The sequence below is a fragment of the Mytilus californianus genome, unplaced genomic scaffold (genome assembly GCF_021869535.1).
Source record: "Mytilus californianus isolate M0D057914Y unplaced genomic scaffold, xbMytCali1.0.p SCAF_47, whole genome shotgun sequence".
Lineage (NCBI taxonomy): Eukaryota > Metazoa > Mollusca > Bivalvia > Mytilida > Mytilidae > Mytilus > Mytilus californianus.
The window spans coordinates 58,129-74,226 of NW_026262698.1; the positions used below are offsets into that span (position 1 = coordinate 58,129).

At 34.1% G+C, this 16,098-nt stretch overlaps 1 protein-coding gene across 1 annotated transcript in view; it reads left to right on the forward strand.

The window, feature by feature from the left end:
* LOC127700025 (inter-alpha-trypsin inhibitor heavy chain H3-like) overlaps nucleotides 1–16,098 on the forward strand; it is a 31,427-nt gene that overhangs the window by 2,103 nt on the left and 13,226 nt on the right. Inside the window, exons 2-6 of the mRNA XM_052203465.1 lie at nucleotides 6,725–6,888; nucleotides 8,711–8,821; nucleotides 10,213–10,445; nucleotides 12,177–12,340; nucleotides 14,394–14,682. Coding sequence (XP_052059425.1) covers nucleotides 6,725–6,888; nucleotides 8,711–8,821; nucleotides 10,213–10,445; nucleotides 12,177–12,340; nucleotides 14,394–14,682 — 961 coding nt within the window. The remainder of the gene's footprint in view (nucleotides 1–6,724; nucleotides 6,889–8,710; nucleotides 8,822–10,212; nucleotides 10,446–12,176; nucleotides 12,341–14,393; nucleotides 14,683–16,098) is intronic.

The window sequence follows — 16,098 nt, forward strand, 5'->3', positions numbered from 1 at the left end:
ATTAAATTTGGAACGTTTAGAACATGGCCGGATAATTCAAAAGATCGAACATGAATTAGCCGAACATACAAGTCGAACTAAAAATTTTGAAAAAGAAATAAGTTGTTATACAGATAGAAATGAACATTTGGAAAGAGTAATAGTTCAACTGAAAGAGGAAAACCTAAATTTAACGAACACCAGACAACGCTTAACAATGGAGTTCAAAAATTCTGACATGCAGTACAATCGCATCTTAAATGATATGGAAGACGAAATTCAGAGACTTAAGGAAGAGAACGTAAACAGTAGACACGAGATTCAACATCTAGATATAAAACATTCAAACCGAGATGTGCGTTCGACCCTTGCAATTTGCTCGCGTGGCAATTCGCAGCAACGTCATCGGCGAGGAGGAGGATACCCACGACGATAACAAAATTCATTCGGCAAACTCGGAGACCGAGTTTAGGTGGAGTAGTGGCGAATATAACCAGGAAGATTTGGACAAATGTGAAATAGAAATAAAGCTAATTCCGACAATATATTTTAAGTGCTATAGTGACAATTTATTAATCCGTTTATCAAACCTTTTACATTTCTTTGTGTTTAATTAATTCTATTGTTAAATATATGTTTGTCGTAATGGAAATCACTCTGACGATGACAACTTAATCCTTTGGACACTAATCCTTTGCTATAGTAACTGTTTTCTATATATGCTTTTGTATGTTATTTTGTAGTCAGTTTAGGTCTTAGGTCTGGTACTGTCCGGACCTTGCTAATAAAGTTTAAAGTATTGGTATTCCGTCTTTGAATTACTATAACACGGAAAACGCCCGGTTATACTGACTTGTTATTAATAAATGTTGAGCTGAGATAGTACGATGTTATATCATTGTGATATTACGATAGGTCTATCATGCAATCTGTTGATTTAAAACACCATGATGCACAGTTGAAAGTACATGATGTTAAGTTAAGATAACATGATGCTACACCACTATATTGAAACGAAAGGCTTACCATACAATTTGTTGACCTAAAACAACACGATACAACGTGTTAAGCTAAGATGCTCACTTGAAACTACACGACGTACAGTTGAAATTTTGTAATGTTAAGCTACGATAGCACGATGTTATATCATTATAATGTCACAATAGGCTTATTATACAATTTGCTCATTTAAAATTACACCTCGTACAGCTGAAAGTACGTGATGTTAAGCTAAGATAGAACGTTGTTATATCATAAGAATTTCACGATAGGCTTACCACACGATATGCTCATTTAAAACTACATGATTTTCAGCTGAAACTAAGTGATGTTAAGCTAAGATAGCATGTTGTTATATCATTAGAATGTCATGATAGGCTAACCACACGATATGCTCGTTTAAAACTACACGACGTACAGTTGAAAGTACTTGATGTTGAGCTGTGATAGCAATATCTTGTATCATAATAATATCACGATAGGCTTGCCATACAATATGCTCATTTAAAACTACACGACGTACAGTCGAAAGTACGTGTTGTTCAGCTAAGACAGCACGATGTTATATCATCATAATGTCACGATAGGCTTATTATACAATTTGCTCATTTAAAATTACACCACGTACAGCTGAAAGTATGTGATGTTAAGCTAAGATAGCACGTTGTTATATAATTAGAATGTCACGATAGGCTTACCACACGATATGCTCATTTAATAAAATTGAGAATGGAAATGGGGAATGTGTCAAAGAGACAACAACCCGACCACAGAACAGACAACAGCAGAAGGCCACCAACAGGTCTTCAATGCAGCGAGAAATTCCCGCACCCGGAGGCGTCCTTCAGCTGGCCCCTAAACAAATATATATACTAGTTCAGTGATAATGAACGCCATACTAAACTCCAAATTGTACACAAGAAACTAAAATTAAAAATAATACAAGACTAACAAAGGCTAGAGGCTCCTGACTTGGGACAGGCGCAAAAATGCGGCGGGGTTAAACATGTTTATGAGATCTCAACCCTCCCCCTATACCTCTAGCCAATGTAGAAAAGTAAACGCATAACAATACGCAAAACTACATGATTTTCAGTTGAAACTAGGTGATTCTAAGCTAAGATAGCATGTTGTTATATCATTTGAATGTCACGATAGGCTTACCATACAATATGCTCATTTAAAACTACACACAACGTACAGTTGAAAGTACGTGTTGTTGAGCTAAGATAGCACAATGTTATATCATTATGACGTCACGAGAGGCTTATCATACAATGTGTTGACTTGAAACTACACGATGTAAATTTGAAGTAGTTTAGTCTTGACTTGAAACAGTAAAATATTAAGTTATAAAAACAGAACGTAAAGTCAAAATAAAACAATGATAGGATGACATATACTTGTGCAGAATTGAAGATTTTTGGTGTTGACTTCGAATATAGTACAAATATTAGATCGTTTTATGTTAAATTGAAAGACAATAACGATGCGTAAAACATTACAGAATTATGTGAATTGAAACTGCAATTCTATGGAAAAGAATGAGGGACAAATCCCCAGGATTTTGTCTTCTTCATTTGCAAGTTCGGAGGCAAAATGATATACAAAGAAAGTTTTCCATAAATTCATAAAGCAAAAGAATTACCCATCGCTATATATTACACTTGAATACAGTTTTGCCGTATATTTTACATGTTTTGTTCGGATTTTTTTTATGATTAAAACCAGACTCTTTTTTATGAACAATATTTAAGAAAATGTTTATCTATGTTGTGTGTTAACATATTATACAACATATTATTGTGCTTATAAGACTTATGACTGTGAGGGTCAAATTTTACTCATATAAAATCACATCTATGTAAGAGTTAGCGGAGAATTTGTATTTACCACTCCCGTTTTCCCCGAAATAAAACATAAGAATCTGGAGTTTTAATCTTAAAAAACAAAGATCAACTGTTATGACAAATAATACGCTTAGCGTAGGACTGAGAGGGTCAGAGCTATATCAGAATGTGACCCCCCCCCCCCGTCGTCCGTCGTCCGTAAACTTTTACAAAAATCTTCTCCTCTGAAACTACTGGGCCAAATTTGACCATACTTGGCCACAATCATCATTGGGGTATCTAGTTTAAAAAATGTGTCCGGTGACCCGGCCAACCAACCAAGATGGCCGCCATGGCTAAAAATAGAACATAGGGGTAAAATGTAGATTTTGGCTTATATCTCTGAAACCAAAGCATTTAGAGCAAATCTGACATGGGATAAAATTATTTATTAGGTCAAGATCTATCTGCCCTGAAATTTTCAGATGAATCGGACAACCTGTTGTTGGGTTGCTGCCCCTGAATTGGTAATTTTAAGGAAATTTTGCCGTTTTTGGTTATCATCTTAAATATTATTATAGATAGAGATAAACTGTAACAGCAATAATGTTCAACAAAGTAAGATCTACAAATAAGTCAACTTGACCAAAATTGTCAGTTGGCCCCTTAAGGAGTTATTGCCCTTTATAGTTAATTTTTAACCATTTTTCGTAAATTTTTGTAATCTTTTACAAAAAATCTTCTCCTCTGAAACTACTAAGACAAATTTAACCAAACTTGTCCACAATCATCATTAGGGTATCTTGTTTAAAAAATGTGTCCGATGACCCCGCCCGTGAACCAAGATGGCCGACATGGCTAAAAAATAGTACATAGGGTAAAATGCAGTTTTTGGCTCATATCTCTGAAACCAAAGCATTTAGAGCAAATCTGATTTGTATTAAATTGTTCATTAGGTCAAGATCTATCTGCCCTGAAATTTTCTTACCAATCAGGCAACCCGTTGTTGGGTTGCTGCCCCTGAATTGGTAATTTTAAGGAAATTTTGCCGTTTTTGGTTATTATCTTGAATATTATTATAGATAGAGATAAACTGTAAACAGCAATAATGTTCAACAAAGTAAGATATACAAATAAGTCAACTTGACCAAAATTGTCAGTTGACCCCTTAAGGAGTTATTGCCCTTTATAGTCAATTTTTAACCATTTTTCGTAAATTTTTGTAATTTTTTACAAAAATCTTCTCCTCTGAAACTACTAAGACAAATTTAACCAAACTTGTCCACAATCATCATTAGGGTATCTAGTTTAAAAAATGTGTCCGATGACCCCGCCCGCGAACCAAGATGGCCGACATGGCTAAAAAATAGTTCATAGGGTAAAATGCAGTTTTTGGCTCATATCTCTGAAACCAAAGCATTTAGAGCAAATCTGACATGGTGGTAAAATTGTTCATTAGGTCAAGATCTATCTGCCCTGAAATTTTCAGACCAATCAGGCAACACATTGTTGGGTTGCTGCCCCTGAATTGGTAATTTTAAGAAAATTTTGCAGCTTTTGGTTATTATCTTGAATAATACCTCTAACAAGGCCGGGGGGGGGTCACATTCTCATATAGCTCTGACCCTGTCCTCAGTGACGCTTTAGCGTATTATTTGTCATATCAGTTGATCTTTGTTTTTTAAGATTAAGACTCCAGATTCTTTAGTTTTATTTCGGATAAAACGGGAGTGGTAAATACAAATTCTCCGCTAACTCTTACATAGATGTGATTTTATATGAGTAAAATTTGACCCTCACATTCATATCTTATAAGCACAATATTATGTTGTATATATTAACACACAACAAAGATAAACATTTTCTTAAATATTGTTCATAAAAATAAAAAAATGGTTTTTAATCATAAAAATAAATCCAAACAAAACATGTAAAATATACGGCAAAACTGTATTCAAGTGTAATATATAGCGATGGGTAATTCTTTTGCTTTATGAATTTATGGAAAACTTTCTTTGTTTATCATTTTGCCTCCGAACTTGCAAATGAAGAAGAAAAAATCCTGGGGATTTGCCCCTCATTCTTTTCCATAGAATTGCAGTTTCAATTCACATAATTCTGTAATGTTTTACGCATCGTTATTGTCTTTCAATTTAACATAAAACGATCTAATATTTGTACTATATTCGAAGTCAACACCAAAAATCTTCAATTCTGCACAAGTATATGTCATCCTATCATTGTTTTATTTTGACTTTACGTTCTGTTTTTATAACTTAACATTTTACTGTTTCAAGTCAAGACTAAACTACTTCAAATTTACATCGTGTAGTTTCAAGTCAACACATTGTATGATAAGCCTCTCGTGACGTCATAATGATATAACATCGTGCTATCTTAGCTCAACAACACGTACTTTCAACTGTACGTCGTGTAGTTTTGAATGAGCATATTGTATGGCAAGCCTATCGTGATATTATTATGATATACCATCGTTCTATCATAGCTCAACATCACATACTTTCAACTGTACGTTGTGTAGTTTTAAATGAGCATATTGTATGGTAAGCCTATCGTAACATTCAAATGATATAACAACATGCTATCTTAGCTTAGAATCACCTAGTTTCAACTGAAAATCATGTAGTTTTAAATGAGCATATCGTGTGGTAAGCCTATCGTGACATTCTAATTATATAACAACGTGCTATCTTAGCTTAACATCACATACTTTCAGCTGTACGTGGTGTAATTTTAAATGAGCAAATTGTATAATAAGCCTATCGTGACATTATGATGATATAACATCGTGCTGTGTTAGCTGAACAACACGTACTTTCAACTGTACGTCGTGTAGTTTTAATTGAGCATATTGTATGGCAGCTTTCGTGATATTATTATGATATAAGATATTGCTATCATAGCTCAACATCAAGTACTTTCAACTGTACGTCGTGTAGTTTTAAACGAGCATATCGTGTGGTTAGCCTATCATAACATTCTAATGATATAACAACATGCTATCTTAGCTTAACATCACCTAGTTTCAGCTGAAAATCATGTAGTTTTAATTGAGCATATCGTGTGGTAAGCCTATCGTGACATTCTTATGATATAACAACATTCTATCTTAGCTTAACATCACGTACTTTCAGCTGTACGTGGTGTAATTTTAAATGAGCAAATTGTATAATAAGCCTATTGTGACATTATAATGATATAACATCGTGCTATCGTAGCTTAACATTACAAAATTTCAACTGTACGTCGTGTAGTTTCAAGTGAGCATCTTAGCTTAACACGTTGTATCGTGTTGTTTTAGGTCAACAAATTGTATGGTAAGCCTTTCGTTTCAATATAGTGGTGTAGCATCATGTTATCTTAACTTAACATCATGTACTTTCAACTGTGCATCATGGTGTTTTAAATCAACAGATTGCATGATAGACCTATCGTAATATCACAATGATATAACATCGTACTATCTCAGCTCAACATTTATTAATAACAAGTCAGCACCATACATTTTAGCTATTCATTTTATTTGTTATCATAGCTATCGAAGTGGACGACTGAGCAGTATCCATCTGCAAGCTAACATCATGCAACGTCAACTTCACATCATGTACTTTAAACCCAACGTTACGTGTGTTTGGCATATCATCACAACATCGTGACTTATCATTATACTATCACGACTAAAGCACTTGTCATTGCAAGTCAACATTGCGCAAATTCAACTTAGCATATTGTAATTTAGAGTTAGCATTTTGATGACTCAACTCAACATCACGCTGTCTTAACTTTACATTTTAAGCTTCAGCATAACGTTTTGTAAATCTCTAATATATGACAGCTGAGGCTTACCATATATCGCACATATTCACTTATCGCAAACTTCCTTTGTCTCGTTGCAGGCCTTAAAACCAGAGATAAAGTCGATGCATATTACATCGGATATCTACTTTAGATTTGCAACAACTGTAGTTGAGGCTAAGATCCTAAACATCAATCCTGTAGCTTCAGAGGTCTTGTTTGACATGACTTTACCAGACGCAGCATTCATAACAGCCTTTACAATGTGAGTCATAGAAATAACTTTGTTTTTTGTCTTTATCTTGTCTTTTTGGAAGGTTTAAGAATTTAAAATTGCTTCGAAATGCACTGACTTATGTGCTTGGTCACTCATCAAATTTATATATATATATATTATTTGTCGAAATCCGGATATGGTGTACAAAAACTTTGCACCTTTTGTTTGCGGTATATCATCTCTTCCGCAAGTTTATTGTTTTCTGTTTAGTATTAAATTTAAAATTTAGATCCATTTATTACATCGGTGATCCGTTTATTCGGCAATCGCCAATGGCAGTCAGCAGGGTTTAAGAACATTTGTTGTTCGACCTGTTAGTCAAATGCGTGTTGTTAAAATATACTTTTTCACTTTTTTGGTCTTTTGGAAAATGTTGTTTGTGCTGTATTTAGACCCCTCTAACAAGAAATTTGTTTTGCATGCACACGTATAAAAATTGCGGTTTTTATCCAACGCAATCATAGGTTTGAACGTTGTTTTCAATTTAGACTTGTTTATATTTTTTCGTTTGGGCTTGTATTATATTTGCCTTCGGGTTTATATGATCCGTTCATCCTATTTTGACTCTTCAAAATTCAAGAGTCTATCCTAAATTGAGGTAAATTACTGGGCTTTCCAAATACCGTTTCGATTCCTAACATCACTGAAGAGACATTATTTGTCGAAATCCGGATATGGTGTACAAAAACTTTGCACCTTTTGTTTGCGGTATATCATCTCTTCCGCAAGTTTATTGTTTTCTATTTAGTATTAAATTTAAAATTTAGATCCATTTATTACATCGGTGATCCGTTTATTTGGCAATTGCCAATGGCAGTCAGCAGGGTTTAAGAACATTTGTTGTTCGACCTGTTAGTCAAATGCGTGTTGTTAAAATATACTTTTCACTTTTTTGGTCTTTTGGAAAAAGTTGTTTGTGCTGTATTTAGACCCCTCTAACAAGAAATTTGTTTTGCATGCACACGTATAAAAATTGCGGTTTTATCCAACGCAATCATAGGTTTGAACGTTGTTTTCAATTTAGACTTGTATATAAAAACCGCAATTTTTATATATATACAGTCAAGTCTAAATTGAAAACAACGTTCAAACCTATGATTGCGTTGGATAAAAACCGCAATTTTTATACGTGTGCATGCAATACAAATTTCTTGGTAGACGGGTCTAAATACAGCACAAACAACATTTTCCAAAAGACTAAAAAAGTGAAAAAGTATATTTTAAATATATATATATGAAGAGGATCATGCAGAAAGTATGGTAGCCATTAATCACAAAAAAACACAAATAAATAAACAGAAACTGCTTAATTCAACATTTGAAGGCTTTGTTTATCATTTCTATTAAAATAGAAATTAAACGAATAAGTATTGCAATGTCTGTCTTATACCAAATCTTCGACTACAAACGGACACGAGTAAACGATATGAAGTAGTCTCCCAGATTACAATGTATTTTAGAACCAGCATCATATCGGAATTGCCTTCACAAATTAATTGCTGCTAAAATAGAAAAAAAAGGTATTCAAACTTTGCCCAAGATGAACTCTGTTATTAACAAGATACTCTGCGTCAGTCTTGAGTCAATGTTAAACATAAACACCCCTGCCCTTTGTCAATTTGGGTCTTACATTGAGAGTCGACACAACGTAATTTGTACAGTGATTTTCGTTTAAGTAAAATCCAAAGAAAACTTTGATTAATAATCTCTGACTAATGGCTCCCTACTAGTCATGTATGGAATCGTTAGCGAGTGATATAATACTAGCAAGAGAACTAACATAATTTGAATAATAATAATATGTCTGAAGGGAAATTGGAGGTAGAAGGTATGCTGGAGATGTAAAGGAGAAAGAAAAAGCAAAGCAACAGTTCGAAGAAGCAAAGAGTCGTGGAGAAAGTGCTGGACACATCGCTGCTGCGTAAGTTGAAATTGTTTAAAATATTAACTTAATTCCATTGATTGATGACTACTTAACGTCAAGCGACGAATTTATTAATTTTTTAAATCACAACCATGATGTCATTATATTTCATGATTTTAAATCGTTTAATAAATAAAGATTACACAAGCCCCATGCTAATATACTTTTTACTCAAAAAAGTGAATTAGGATACATATTGTTCGTAAGGGAAATTATTAATGAAAGTTGTTGTCTTTCTTCGTTCATATACATGTATTCGGGTAATACAGTTATCATACACTGTACTTCTAATGTATTGAGGGGTTCTCGGTGGCCGAATGATCTAAGTAGTCCAACTACAGTATCACTAGCCTGTCAACACTGAGGTTTGGAGTTCGAACCCGCACGCGTGGATAGTGTACTCGACTCCAGTCTTAATTGACAATGTTTGTCAGTTTTTCTGCCGAATGTCGGTGGTTCTCTCCGGTCACTCTGGCTTCCACCACCAATAAAAACTGAACGCCACGAAATAGCAAAATGTGCTGAAAGTGACATTAAACACCACTATCAACTACATATGCTAAACGTATGTTTTGTTGCTACAGAAGGATTCTCAATTGACATTGACTACACATGGTTGACGTAAGGATAAATAATATAAGAGTTGCCTTTCTTCATATTCAATAATGGGTAATATTGCTTGAATTATAATTCTTATGAATAACGTTTAGCATAACTGAACCAACTGATGAAAGCGAGACAATAATGAGACAAAAAAGAGTGAAAAGTACATGAATAAATGAACAAGAAAGGAGGTACACGTGGACAGTAGGAAATCTTATTTTAACGGTAAACGCATGTTCTTTGTCTAGTGCAGCCATTTAAAGTCAGTAGAATATATTATATCGAGTTTGCCGAATTCTTTTTGAAAAGCCGAGCTGCAAAATAAGTACAGTACATTGTATGAAAGCAAAATATATAAAAAGTTCCGGAGCATAACAACGTTAAATATAATGAGACGTTTTTTAGTATTTTAGTAAAAGTTAAAAATTGCCGTTTATTTTTTAATCTTTTTGACACACATGTGTTTGTTCATTGTAATAATTTTATCTTCCTCACGTGTTAGTATATTCTCAAACAGATAAAGTTTGCAGTTAACTAGTTAAAAAGTCCTGAATCGGTTAACAATCGCAATTTCTATTTTTTTCAAAATCGAACACAGACATTTTCATCGTATTTGAATATAAATTTTGACGAGAGAACGAGTCTAGAAAAAGATAAAAAAAAAAAAAAAAAAAAAAAAAACGAAACAAAAGCTTTTTTACAAAAGAAAAGTAAAATTTATGTTTAAATTAATTTATCAAATAAAAAAGCAGAGGTTGTCATCACGACTTATACTCTCATTACAGTCCAAGAACTTCAAACAAGTTTAACATTCTCGTTAACATCCAGAAAAATGCATTGGTCGTGTTCAAACTTAAATATCAAGAATTGCTGAGACGAACCCTTGGATCATATCATCACGTGATTTATGTTGATTCTGGTCAACCGATAGAAGATTTTAGAATAAAAGTATTAATAAGTGAATCCAGAGACATTGTAAATTTATCAGTCCCACCATTAGAGGGCAACACTGAAATAGGTAAGCCAGTTAGAGTTAGAACCCGTTCACACTAGGACATTTATATCGATTTAAACTAGATCGGTTCACTTTAGATCGGTTTAAGGGCTAATGTGAACGCTTTGAATCGATCTTCAATCGGTCTAAACTAAAACACCAAAAGAGGTAGTTTAGTTTGAATCGATCTAAAGTGAACCGATCTAACTTTAAATGTGAACGCAAATACTGATTTAAACTAGTACGATTGAATCGAAAATAATCTATGCGCATGTTTAGCGACAAAACTACAAGTGTAATTACATAACACCCCAGTATATATATCGGTGATTCGTTGTTTAACCAATATTTCTCTGTTTAAAAACAGATCGACCTTTGTGTACATGCAAGTAAAAACAAACGGAAAAAAGTTGTCTTCGCCGTACCATAAATTTGTGTGTCTTCTTTTCTTCTGTTGTTTTTGTTGGTTTTTTTGTTGGTTTTTTTTTCAGAACCGGAGCATTTCTTCCTTGCTACAGTTTTTTGTTTCAAAATAAATGAAAACTACAAGAACACCGGTATCAAAATTTGAACTTGTGATTCAAGAGAAACAATAACGTCATCCATTTTTTTAAAGAGTGTCACGGTTTCAGTGTACCAACACATAAATTTGATTAATTATTTCTATTTATACACAATGTTTACAGTTTTACGGGTAATAAGGTCAGATCGATTGCATTTTAACTGTAGTGTGAACGCAGTGGTTCAGATTAGACCGATACAGATCGTTGTGATTAAAGATAATGTGAACCCTTACTGGTTTTATTTAGATCGATTCAAATTAGATCGATGAAAAAAATGCTAGTGTGAACGGGGTCTTAATTAAACAGCAAGATATTACATTTTTTTAAAGAATACGAGACATTAATGACCCGTTAATGAAATGTCTAACCAATTGCAATCAAACATAGCTGTTACTTTTTCCGAAAAGGCAGGGGCGGATCCAGGATTTTAGGTTGGGGGGGGGGGGAGGGGGGGGGGTGGGGGAGGCGCAAACTTAAATTTTCGAAATTTTTATTGAGGTTAAATTACCGATATATTCTTTATTAAGCTGAGGACAACCCATGCTTTGCAAATTTTAGGGGGGGGGGGGCGCACGCCCGCCACGCCCCCGCCTGACACCGCCCCTGAAAGGAATATATGACAAAAGATGCAATGTTTGGTCACTTTAATGTTTTTGTTTGATTCTATTTTCACAACAGCTGACTTAACAGAGAGCGTAGCGTATAGATAATTGTTCAGTAAAAATCTGTCTTGTGTTGAAAATAGATGTGTAAATCTGGTGTATATTTACATTTGTGACGAAGAATAATTTTTGCTGTCTAAAAGTAAAGAAAATTCATCACTCACATAAACAACAAAAGGTTACTCTTCAGTTAATATACCCAAACTATTTCAATATTGATTTGCAATTTAAAGAGCTTGGGTATAAATAAAATATTCGAGCGTGTAGCGAATGATTGCTAGAAAGATACTGCGTTCAATTTTATACAGTTGTTGAAAATGTTGGCAAACTGACATATGATTTCACATAAAACACAAATGTCTTTTGGTTCAGGCAGGAAGAACCTAACAAAAACTTAAAATTATTTTAAATAAATCCAGCAAAATTACATGCGGGATTTTTTTACTCCTCATTACTGCTTTCTGTATGTATCAAATATCATGTTATTTAAATACCTTTTTCATTTTGTCAAATATTCTTTTTTGTTTCAGATATAAGTAAATTTGTGAATATTAAACGCATCTCTCCTTTGAGGTACGACATAAGATATTCACCAAGTCTTGAGGAACAAAAGGCTATGTCAGAGCAAGGCATATCAGGACAGTTCAAAGTGAAATATGACGTTTCCAGGGACAAAGATGCAGGAGATATTCTGGTAAATTCATTATATGCATTTGTTATACAATTTCATAATAACATAATATATATATATATATAACTGATTTAATTGAGGTTTTAAATTGTATTGCGTATTTTTATTTTCAGGTTCAAAGAAATCTCAATACATAGACAAATGACGCCTACTAGAAAAAAAAACGGACTAGCGAAATTATTTGACATAAACATGTCACTTCGATCCCCGTGGTGCTTGAGTAATGCTCAGGTTCATATATGATTGGTGTTCCTATTCCATGGTATTGCCTCATTATAATGAAACTTCCTTTATGACGGGGGATATACTTTAAAAGAGAATGTTCGTATTGTAAATGTTATAAATTGCAATATTAGTGGAACCGTTGAACGGAGATGACAAGATATATAATGAATATATCACTTTCCTAATAAATAGGTTACCCAATTTTTGAAGAAAATGACTTAAACCTATAATTTATCAAATACATTTAAGAATGAAAGAGTTGGTAGATGTAAACGAGACATTATCTTATTTATATAGATTAACAATAAATTATTAAAAAAACACTCTGATTTTTTTTTTTTTTTTTTGGTAACTTTTATGATTCGAGCGTCACTGATGAGACTTTCGTGTACAAAAACGTGCGTGTGGATTACAGGTTTTATTTCTGGTATCTATGACACCCCCCCCCTCCTTTTCCTCCGGGGCGGGGGTATCGCCAGTCCCCCCCTCCCAGAGGGTATCACTAGCCCAGTAGTCAGCCTCCTGTGTTGACATGAATTATCATTGATATGGTCATAATTATAAATTTACTGTTTACACAACTTTAAATTTTTCGAAATACTTAGAATATTCTACCTGAGGAATAGATTACCTTAGCTGTTTTTGGCAAAATCCTTCGGAATTTTTAGTCTTGAATGCTCTCCAACTTCGTACTTTATCTGGCCTTTGTAAGAAACATTTCATGCAATTGGTTAAAATCAAACCGGGTCGCCCTAGAAATGCTAGACCAACCCAAGTTTGGTTTATTCAGATGTTCCATCTACGTAATCGAGTAGTCACTTCTACAACTACTTCTGCTGGTATCCGAGTTTTATGGAGAATTTCTACCTAGACAGTCCATAACAAGCTTCTCAAAAGAGTAATTTGACCAAACAGACCTTATGTAAATCCAGTTTGGACACAGGTACACAGACGTGCACGTGTTTGTTACTGTTCTACATTAAGGTTTTGTACTTTAAGGATCTAGCACCGAATTTTAGTTCAGCGATGAGTCACGGCATATAAATTTTGCGGTGAAAGCGTTATAATTTTGATAGCAATATCCTTCAAACGTTAGACAAATGTAATGCGTGTCCAAGAAATTTAACGGTTCAATATTATAGAAAGAATGTTTTTCGACCACATATGCTTAATATCATTGACCGACAGAAGAAATGATTTAACAGGCCAATCGAAGATTCCTAAGTCGGAAAAAAGTTAATATCCAATTATCATGACCCTTAAAGACGCCAGATTTGAACCCCATTAACAATCTCTGGGACGAACTTCATCCCCACCGCAACTATTGGACAAACTCATTCAAGCATTGCAATATCTATGGCAAATTATAGGATATAACAAAATATAATTAGATCCATGCCAAGGAGATACAAAAGAGATTTAGCCGCACATGGTAGTCACATTAACGTCACCGGAAATTGACCATATTTATCGGATTTGACTGTTTTTACAAACATTTGTTCAGTATCATGAATAACATCTATGTGTGAAATTTGAGCTCAAGATACCAAAACATTCCTGTTAAATCGCTTTGAAGTAAACAGAATACAATTTGAAAAAAAACTTATGGGTGTGTTTTTTGCAGAGTTTATATACCGATACTAACGCAAACCCTTTCAAAAGTTTTGAAGGCCAATAATTGGAATAATTAAGCGAAATGAAACCAACAGAACAGTATATAAACCTGTCATAAGAATTGATATCATATCAGTCCAGGCTTTACTTAATAACTTTATTTTATATATACATGTATATTGTTATATCTTAAAAATAGCAAACTAAATATTTTCAGATTGTCAATGGATATTTCGTTCATTTATTTGCCCCTAAGGATCTAGAACCACTCCCCAAGGACGTAATGTTTGTCCTAGACAGAAGTGGATCTATGTCGGGACGTAAAATTGAGCAACTGAAAAATGCAATGGCAGTAATCTTGAGTGATATGAAACCAGAAGACAGACTGAACATTTTGTTCTTCGACAACAGGTTTGATTGGTTAGCAGACAATACAATGTTGGAAGGTTCACTGGTAAACTTTGATAAAGCTAAGAGATTTATGAAGGCAATCACCGCAAGAGGGAGTAAGTTACGACAAGCTATTATATTGTAAACTAGAGGCTCTCAAGAGCCTGTGTCGCTCACCTGTATTTACTGATGCTTTGGAAATCAGGTAAAATAAGGTTAAAATCATAATTAATAGTATTAGATATAAGATAGTATAATGATATCTAAGATAATAACAAAAAACTGCAAAATTTTTGTAAAATTACTAACTCAGGGGCAGCAACCCAACAAGGGGTTGTCGGATTCGTCTGAAAATTTCAGGGCAGATAAATCTAAATCTGATGAACATTTTTGCCACCTGTCAGATTTGCTCTAAATGCTTTAGTTTCAGAGATATAAACCAAAAACTGCATTTTACCCCTATGTTCTATTTTTAACCAAGTCGGCCATGATGGTTGGAAGGCGGGGTCATCGGACAAATTTTTTAAACTAGATACCCAAATAATGATTATGGCCAAGTATGGTTAAATTTGTCTCAGTAGTTTCAGAGAAGAAGATTTTTGTAAAAGATTACAAAAATTTACAAAAAATTGTTAAAATTGACTATTAAGGGCAATAACTCCTAAAGGGGTCGACCGAAAAATTTTGGTCATGACGACTTATTTGTAGATCTTACTTTGCTGAACATTATTGCTCTTTACAGTTTATCTCTATCTATAATAATATTCAAGATAATAACCAAAAACTGCAAAATTTCCTTAAAATTACCAATTCAGGGGCAGCAACCCAACAACAGGTTGTCAGATTTGTCTGAAAATGGTAGGGCAGATAGATCTTGACCTGATAATCAGTTTTACCCTATGTCAGATTTACTCTAAATGCTTTGGTTTCAGAGATTTAAGCCAAAATCTACATTTTACCCCTATGTTCTCTTTTTAGCCATGGCGGCCATCTTGGTTGGTTGGCGGAGTCATCGAACACATTTTTTCAAACTAGATACCCTAATGATGATTGTGGCCAAGTTTGGTTAAATTTGGCCCAGTGGTTTCAGAGGGGAAGATTTTTGTAAAAAGCTAACGACGACGGACGCCGACGCCGACGCCGACGCCGACGCCGACGCCGACGCCGACGCCGACGACGGACGACGGACGACGGACGCAAAGTGATGAGAAAAGCTCACTTGGTGAGCTAAAAAGGGAAGAGAAAATTAGGACCTGAATTTGTATTTGAGACGTAACACAGTAACTGTTGTTCTTTGAACATCGTGTCAAACGTCCTTAATATAACACTTGAGATAGGTTAAACATTTGTTAAAAGCAAAATAATCATGTTTACACAAACTAAACACTGTATGATAACTAAACATGAAATATGCTGCAGTCTTATATTGCGGGTCAAACATATTTAAAATAAAAGAAGTGTTTTTTCTTTAAAGTCTTAAAATCTAAAGTTCAAAGTATCACAGCAATAGGTCTTTACTTAAAGATTCTAAC